Source organism: Pelodiscus sinensis, chromosome 18 (assembly GCF_049634645.1).
Source record: "Pelodiscus sinensis isolate JC-2024 chromosome 18, ASM4963464v1, whole genome shotgun sequence".
Lineage (NCBI taxonomy): Eukaryota > Metazoa > Chordata > Testudines > Trionychidae > Pelodiscus > Pelodiscus sinensis.
The window spans coordinates 2,859,178-2,867,690 of NC_134728.1; the positions used below are offsets into that span (position 1 = coordinate 2,859,178).

The following is an 8,513-nucleotide window of genomic DNA, read 5'->3' on the forward strand; positions in this document are numbered from 1 at the left end:
CACTGGCCGTAAGTATTTGCACAAGAACACGGACTTTGTAATGTACAAAATCAGTGGTTCTTGCGCAAATACTCCGATGCTCCCGCTCAGAGATAAGCCCTCTTGTGCAAGTATTCCTGGGCAAGAGGGCTAGTGTAGACAGCAACGTTAATTTCTTGCTCAAGAAAGCCCGATGGCTAAAATGGACATAGGAGCTTTCTTGCACAAGAGAGCGTCTATACTGGCACGGATGCTTTTGCGCAAAAGCAAATCTTTTGCGCAAAGGCACATGCCAGTATAGACACTCTCTTGCACAAATACTTTTAACGGAAAAACTTTTCTGTTAAAAGTATTTGCGCAAAATCATGCCAGTCTAGATGCAGCCCTGGTGTTGGTATTGTTACACGAAGGATCTAAATTATACAAACTTGCTTCCTGTTCAAATTTTACTGCCTGGGTCTGTCTCATTTATAACAGCTGCAGCCCAGAGTGACTAGTAAGAGTGGCGCATTCCCATTGGAAGCTTTGATAACTATGCAAATCAGCAGGCAGGAGCTAAGCAGTAATTAGTGAAATACCAGTATCCAAAAGCAGGTGTCAACAGCACAGGTCCATCGACAGTTGACAAAATACCGAGACCCATCCAAGGGCAAAGGGCTTTGCTGATCGCTACAACCCATGAATAAGAGACAGAGGACTGAAATCCTCCTGTTAGCTAAGTCTGAGACTTGAAGCAAGAGGGGAAGAACAAAAAGCCCTAACCAGGAGGAATTCTGTCCGTCTGTAGTGTGCCTAGGCCTTGTCTATACTGAGACATGTGTTGATGCCGCAGCGATCGATCCACTGGCTGTCGATTTATTGCGTCTGCTTAGACGCCACAAATTGATCTTTGTGTCGACGTTGGTACCCCATGGAGACAAGAAGAGTGTGAGCAAGGGGTGGAGATGGGGACCCCTCACACTGTGCCCAGGGGCCCGCAGATTGGTCCCCTTCTCTGTGCATTTCCCTTGAGGTGGGACAGGCCAGCGGCTTGGGACAGATCAGCCCAAGGCTACACTGGGAAATTATTTCAAAATAACTAAATGGAACTAGCCTGTTCCCACTGTGGGGAAGCCTCAACAGGACTCCGAGGCAGGCTCTGTGCATGTGGACGCACGGCCGCCACTTACAGCCCCAGGAAGTACTGGGGAGTCATTAGCTCCAATTGCCCTGGGGAGTCGTTATTCTGAAATAGCAGCGGTGGCGCGTCCACATGACCGTGACTTTGAAATCACAATTTAACTATTTTGAAATAAGAGTTCTCCCTGAGGAAAGCAGAACGACAGATTTTGAAAAAGAAATCCCCTTATTTTAATACAGGCTAGTCAGTGCGTTCGCTCCACTTATTATTTCGACATTACACCCTGGGGTATATATTGTTTGGTTCCCTGAAGGAAAGGGCAGGTCAGACAGCGCAGAGGGGAGGGCGAGAGGGGGCAGGGAGCCCAGGCGGGGTCCTGCCAGAGGCTGTGCCCTCAGGAGGGCAGTGAGCGGTGGGTGCGCCCATCAGAGACTCAGCTTCCCAGGCCAGAGGGGCCGTTCTGCTCCTCTGCTCTGACCCTCCCTGCAGCACAGGTCAGAGACCTGCCTGGACAATCCCGACAGCGGCTCCTTCAGAGAAACATCCAGCCTGGGCTGAAACAGCGTCACTGACGGAGCATCCACCACGGCCCTTGGCAAATGGCCCCCGGTTAGTTCCTCTCCCCATGAACATTTCGGCCTCATTTCTAGGCTGAATTTGGCTGGTTTCCAGGTCCAGACACAGACGGGGCATCACCCTGGTGCTGGCGAGTCTGACGATCCCGCTATTAAACCTTTGTTCCACAGGCCACGTCGGTACTTGCAGATTGGAAACTGGTCACCTCTTAACCTTCGCTTTGTTAAGCCTGGGCTCCATGGGACAGGCCAGCAGGGGGCGCTGCAGCTCCACCATCTGGGGGCTGGTCTTCGGGCTGCAGACAGAGCAGGTGGCAGGCGGGGAGGGGGGAGAACATCGGGGAACAGACCAGGGGCTGCAAAGGGAAGAATCCAACAGGCGAGTGAGGAGGGCCAGGCAGTGACCCTGCCCTTAGCAGTGACCCAGCCCAGGAATATCCCCCAGGGAAACTGCTCTAGTCGGCTCTGTCAGCGCCAGGACAACCTGAGCTGGGGACCGGGCAGGGAGCAGGATTGTCCCACTTAAACGGAGGGAGATTTACTCGGGATACTGGCTCACCTGCATCTCCCGTGACTGAGCTCAGTCAGCACCTGAGTTCCCCCTGCCTAGAACGGGGAGGGTTCCTCCAGGGCAGGGCTCGGTGCTAAGGAGCCCAGAGAGCTGGAGGCTGCAGAGGATTCAGGCAGAACTGAAGCACCCCCGAAGGACGGTGTCACAAGCTGGGGGGGTGAGGCTCAGGGAAGCTGAGCGGGGTGGGACGAGCTGGGGGATTGTCTCTTTGGGGGCAGACACAGGGAGCTGGGCAGCAGTGCTGGGGGGCTGGTCCCCAGCAGTCACAGGGCTCTGGAGCTCAGCAGCCCGGAGCGTAGCCACGAGTGGGTCACTGGGACCCTCTGTACAAACCCGGTGCAGGAGAGGGTCAGAGACCCAGCAATGCCTGGCTCAGGCTGGCGTGGGGCTGCTGTTAGGGGGTGACGACCCTGCGGCAGGATTTCCAGCACCAACATGCCTGGGACAATGCGCCAGCCCCAGGGCCGGGCGATCATTGCTAATGAGGCGCCACCCCCAGACTGTGGAGAGGGGGCGAGGGCGGCATCCCCCATGGTAGGAATGGCGGCGGGGGGGGGGTCTGGGAGGGAGGCTGGGGGCAGAAGGGAGCTTGGGGACGGGGCTGTGGTGCAGGAGGGCGTGTGGCTGAAGGAGGCGGTTGTGACCGGGGGCACTGGCCTGGGGTGCGGAGCTTTGGGTTGTGACCCAAGGCCAATGGGATTGTGCTGGGGGCGGGCGCAGCCTCTATCCGCTCACCCCCCCGGGCTCACAACTGTGAAAGAGAAATGGCCCCGCAGCAGCTTTTCTGGCACGGAGGGGTGGGGCCAGCAGGGGATGTGCCGGAGGCTCCCCCTTGTCCGCGGGCTGGGTCTGGTGGCTTGACGGGCCAGATCTGGCCCTGGGCCGTATTCTGCCCAGCCCTGCGCTAACCCCTCCTGCTCTGCTCCCGGGGAGCTCTGCCCAGTGATAACCCCAGGAGAGAAGCCGTTACCTGCTTAGCCTTTGCTCCTCAGGAAGAGGAAGAAGAGGAAGGCTCCAGTCAGCACCTTCTCCAGGACAAGGCCGATCCAGAGAGCGGGGCTGGAGAACAGGGCCCATGTAGGGAGCGCTGGGTCTGCAGAGTAAACGCATCCGCTCAGCGAATGGAGGGGACCCCAGTGGGGAGTCTGTTCTGTCCCATGAGCACGGCCTGTCCCAGGGCTTGTCCCCCCCATGCACGTCCCCTCCGCCCGTCAGACACCTACCAGCTCCCAGACATCCTGCGCTCACTCACATGCTCACGGGAACCAGCTCTTTGCCATGGTGCGGAGCCTCTCGCATCTTGCTGGGGAACAGCCATGGGCCCCCTGAATTCAGCCGAGCCTGCCCCCTCTGCCTGGCAGCACCTGTCTCCTGCACTAACAGCTGGCTGGCCCCAGGCCTGTCCTGGCTGCAGAGTGGAGCCCTTGGGCTGGGGAACCTCATGCAGCTTCACCCCAAAGATTCACATTGATGAAAGTCAGGCCTGGTGCCTGAGTCCTTCCCCACAGCTGCACCCGGTGCCTGTGCCTGGGGAGGGGGGCAGGGCAGAGCAGCACGTCCTGCCCCACAGCATCCTCTGCCCCTGCCGGTCACACGAGAGAGGAGCAGAGCAATAGAGCCCTGCAGTGTTCGCAGCCATCTCCTGAGGGGCGGAGCAGGGTGGGGAAGGACCCCCCTGTTCAGCTGGAGTCACTGGATGGGCCAGCAGCACCTGCAGCTCTTGAAGAGGAAGCTGAGGAGACCCCTGTGCAAACCCCCTGCTGGTCTCACCCAGCCCCTCTGGCAGCTCATTTCATTGGTTGGGGGCAATTCCTAGGGGTAGAAAAGAAATTCTCCCCCTTGCCCAGCGAGTCCCTCCCCCCCACCTAAGGGCATAAATCTCCCACGAACTCACTTCAATGCAGGCTCGGTGGGAAGCCCAAATCCCCAGTGACTGTCTGGGCTGAGCCGGGTTTGTTCCCCTCCCTGGTACCGGCCCCGGGGGGAGGGGCGTGTGGCCGGCTGGGAGCTCGCACTCACCGCTCACAGACACGGCCGTGCCAGCGCCGGATCCGATCTCCTCATCGCCTCCCGGCCCCCTCTTGAACATCACACAGCGATAGGTCCCGGTGTCCTCGGGGCGGGTGTCACTGATGCGGATGGTGAAGTCGGTGTCAGTGTTGGTCACCTTCGTCACCCGGGGGAATGATCCTTTAGCTGAGTCTTTATCTTCATAAACCAGCTGGCGGGTGGGGCCCGAGCCCTTGAACCACTTCATGGGTCCTGCCGGAGGGTTCCCAGTCACAGAGCAGGGCAGGGTGAGAGTCTCTCCCGCTGACACCGACACGGCGCCCTGGGGCTGCAGCAGCTGGAACTCCTGGGCCCCGGCCCCTGGAAGGAGAGAACAGGCCGGGCTGGGGGAGGCTGTTTGACAAGCCCCGTCCCGCAGCAGCAGGGGGCTGAGTCCCCCGCCAGGGCACCGCTCTTTGGATCCTGCTCCCAGCCCTGCCCAGAGCTGGGCCCTGCCCAGAGGGGCTTTCGCTGCCAGGGTTGGGGCTGTGTCCTTCTGCAGCGCCCCCTGCAGGCTGCCCCAGAGCCGCCTTTCCCACGCTCTGCCCCAGCTCCTGGGACCAGGCAGCTGTTGTGCTGAGTGTGAGCAGGGGGCTGGGTAGACACAGAACCTCCTGGGCACCCGCAGGGACAGTGGCCTGACCACCAGCCCCTGCGCTGCTCCAGCCATAGGGAAGAGCAAGAGGGCAGGGGGCCTGGTGCTGCTGGTTGCCCTTTCCCATAGGAGAGGAGGGACAGGACAGAACACACACAAGGGTTTCTTGCTCCCTCCAAAGCGTCTGCAATTTCCCTCTGTTGCAAGCAGCCAGACACAGACTCGCTGGTCCTCGTGCTCACGGGCAGTGTCTGTGCACTACTCACCAGGGATTCCCAGGAGAAGCAGCAGCACCAGGCATGGAAGAGACAATCCAGAGCCAGCGGTCAGCGTAGCCATGTAGTTGTCGGGGGGCAACCTTAGCACGGCCGCCTTCGCCAGCTCTGCCTGAACGGACACTGAGATGGCTGAGGCTGAGGGTCAGACCTTCCCCTTAATGCAGAAGGAAGTGGGCAAAGTTCCTCTTTCAGGCAAATGTCACACAAGCCCAGCCTCCAGCCACAGCCCCTCAGCCCACATCCGGCCCAAACACTGCAGCGTCCGAACGGGACTTGCTCACACACACACACCCGTGAGCCGGGCACACACAATCCTGCTGGGCAGGGGAGGGGAAAGGGTGGCCTTTCCCCAGATAGATGCAGCATGAGGCCTGCACCACAGGTGATGGAGGCTTTGCCCTCTCCACACTGCCCACGCTCCCCGTTCTCTGCCAACTGCACAGGAGGGCTGGGCCGTGGCATGGCAGTCTGGCTTGCCAGCAGCCAGGAAGAATCGGGCTGCTGCAAGGCTGCCCCAGGCACTCTGGTCTCCTGGGGAGGAGGGGCCATGACACTCGCTGAGGCTGGGGCCAATAACCTGGGGTGGGAGCTGAGCTTGACTCCATGTGAGGGAGCTTGGGTAACCCACACACCTAGACACTGCCACAGTTAAGCTCAAGAGACCTCTACAGCATGGGCTGGGAGCCAGCTGGCTTTTAGCTCAGAGGGTAGACGCTCCTAGAGTCAGTCAGCTCCCAAGGTTCAAGTCCCAGGTTCAAATCTGCATTGGTGGTGTTTACACTTGCAGAAAGGGCAGGGCCTCAGGCTTTCCTTCCTCAACTGCGCCTTTACCCACTGCCCATGGTCTGAACCCAACAGCATGGAGCTTGTAGGAGACATGGAAATCCACAGCCAGCGCGTGCCATAGGTCTGCACCAGCCCTGGGCCCTCTGCAGCGCTCTCCAGCTCCCTGCTAGGTGGGTGTCTGCACCGGATTCGTGGCCTGCAAGGGGAGGGCAAGAGACTGACTGGGAGGCGGGGGGGAAGTGAGCCATGAGCAATGTAAAACAGCACCCGCGGGCTCGTGGGAGACAAAGACACAGCTGGGTGCGGGGCTACAATTCCCAGAGAACCTGTCCCAGGGCAACAGTGACCCAGCGGGCCTGAGTCTGGCGTTGGGAGCTCCTCATGCACATTCCTAGCTCCTCTCCTCTCCCTCTGACGGACGGAGCAGGGTTCCTGACTCAGAAAGGGGTTGCTTGGTGCTCACCTACTCACCCTGCCCGTGGCCAGGGAGGCAGAGCTGGCGCTTGACTGGGACGTCTCTTTCCAGTGCAAGAAATGATAGAGGATGATGGGAAAACAACTCCAGAAAATGGACGTTCCCAAAGGAGGGTAAAGCAGGGGGAAGGGAGTGAAGTTAATTCCAGCCAGTGTCAGAGGGGCCAGATAAACCATGGGTCCCAAAAAAAGGCTCCAGAGTTGTGGCTAGAATGTCAAACCGCCCTAGTCCAATGGGGTGGTGATGGATGGGAAAGGAACTTAACTTCCCTTTTCTAAACATCCCAGGAGCCAGCAACTAAAGGGTTAAACCCAGAGGAGTGGGGATCCAGGAAGTGCTGGCAGGGAGCCAGGAGAACCAATGGGAAGAAAAGGAAAGTTTTTTTAATTGAAACAATGTTACCTGCTTCTGTTCCCTTCCTCTGTGAGTCAGAGCAGGAGCTGGGCGAGAAACAGACTCAGCAAGAAGAAGGCACCAATGTCCCAGCAATAGCCATGTCTGAGAAAAGACACCTAAACTTTGGAACAACAGAGATGTAAGTAGAACAGGGAGGCTGCCTCTAGACTGGCATGATTTTGCGCAAATAGTTTTAACGGAAAAGGTTTTCGTTAAAAGTATTTGTGCAAGAGCATCTACACTGGCACAGATGCTTTTGCGCAAAAGGAGACAGTATAGACGCTCTCTTGTGCAAGAAAGCTCTCATGGCCATTTTAGCCATCGGGCTTTCTTGCGCAAGAAATTAACTTGCTGTCTACACTGGCCCTCTTGCGCAAGGAGGCTTATCCCTGAGCAGGAGCATCAGAGTATTTGTGCAAGAAGCACTGATTGTGTACAGTACGAGGTCAGTGTTCTTGCACAAATACTCACGGCCAGTGTAGACAGGCGGCAAGCTTTTGCGCAAAAGCAAACTGTTTTGCGCAAAATCTTGCCAGTCTAGACACAGCCAGAATGTTTCTAGGTCGATACTGTCACGGGGGAGACGCCCCACCACGGCACCTCCAGCCATTTGTTCTGGGAATTAGCTTGTTGTTTCACTGCACGCCTCCCTCTAGCAGAGGTCTCCCCGTGTTCCTCTTGGACCACGGCATCCTCTTCAGGACACGGCCCTCCAGCAGTACCCACTGCGGTGTCCAAGTCAGTCTTCCGGGGGTTGATGTTTATCCTGCTCGCACTCCAGGGTCCTCCCCACCCTGGGGTACCCTACTCTCCTCCCAGGGAACACCCACTTCCCCTGTCCCCACCTTGCCTCTGTGACCCACGACCAGCCTTCACCTAGCCCCTGCCTCAAGGCAAACTGCAGTCAGTAATGGCCACTCATCACTGGCAAAGGGGTGTGGACATGCTGCCCCTGCCTACCACAGCTGCCTCTCTGCAGCCCTAGTGGCCTCAGGCCTTATGGGAGTTTGCATGGCCAGAGCTTCCCCACCCTGTCTTACTTCCCCAGCCCTGCACCACCCCCACCTAAAAGGCACCTGTTTCCCTTGGCGGTCAGGTCCCTACTGCAGCAGCAATCCCTCTCCCTCGAGGGGTCCTTCTTTATATAGCCCCCAGCTGGGCCCTCATTAGCCAGAACTGCCTCAGCTGGGGCTTTACTCGCAGCCCCTGCTCAGGGCTGGGGTTTTGCCCTTAAAAGGCCAGTGCAGGGCAAATGCCCTGTCCCAGATGCCATCAGGTTATTGTCTTTATTTCTTCCTTGGTTAAACTCCAGTGTGCTAACCCCTCCCTCCTGGACACTGTTACTTAAACTGCATCCCAGGGCAGATATTCTCTGATTTAATCTCTTTTCCAAATTGCTCTGTAACACCTGGCAAGCAAGAGTGCTTTTCCAAGCAGGTCGTCTTTGTTCTGCTGTGAAAATCACCTTTTTTAAGTCTCGGCTTTCATTCCTGCGTCCTGAGACTGAGACTGAAGGTCCACTATTAAGAAATCACAATTGATTTTCAAGCTTTCTCCTCAGGGAGAGTTAAAGGGCTTGGGATGACCCCAACGGAAGAACTTCCCAAGTGTTTTTTCCTGGCTTCCAAGGTTTTCAGGGTTGGATATTTTTTGGTTGGGTTTTTTTGTGCATTTGGGTGGTGGCAGCGT

General features: G+C 57.6%; 1 protein-coding gene across 1 annotated transcript; it reads right to left on the reverse strand.

Annotated features, from left to right (window-relative positions):
* Window positions 1-1,293: 1,293 nt before the first annotated feature.
* LOC142818826 (signal-regulatory protein beta-1-like) lies at window positions 1,294-6,965 on the reverse strand. Its single transcript, XM_075900928.1, has 5 exons — window positions 6,831-6,965; window positions 5,156-5,321; window positions 4,265-4,615; window positions 3,216-3,338; window positions 1,294-2,030 (listed from the first exon to the last, which is right to left on the reverse strand). The coding sequence occupies exons 2-4, from the start codon at window positions 5,226-5,228 to the stop codon at window positions 3,220-3,222; spliced, it is 543 nt and encodes a 180-aa protein (XP_075757043.1). The 5' UTR covers window positions 5,229-5,321; window positions 6,831-6,965; the 3' UTR covers window positions 1,294-2,030; window positions 3,216-3,219.
* Window positions 6,966-8,513: the final 1,548 nt, after the last annotated feature.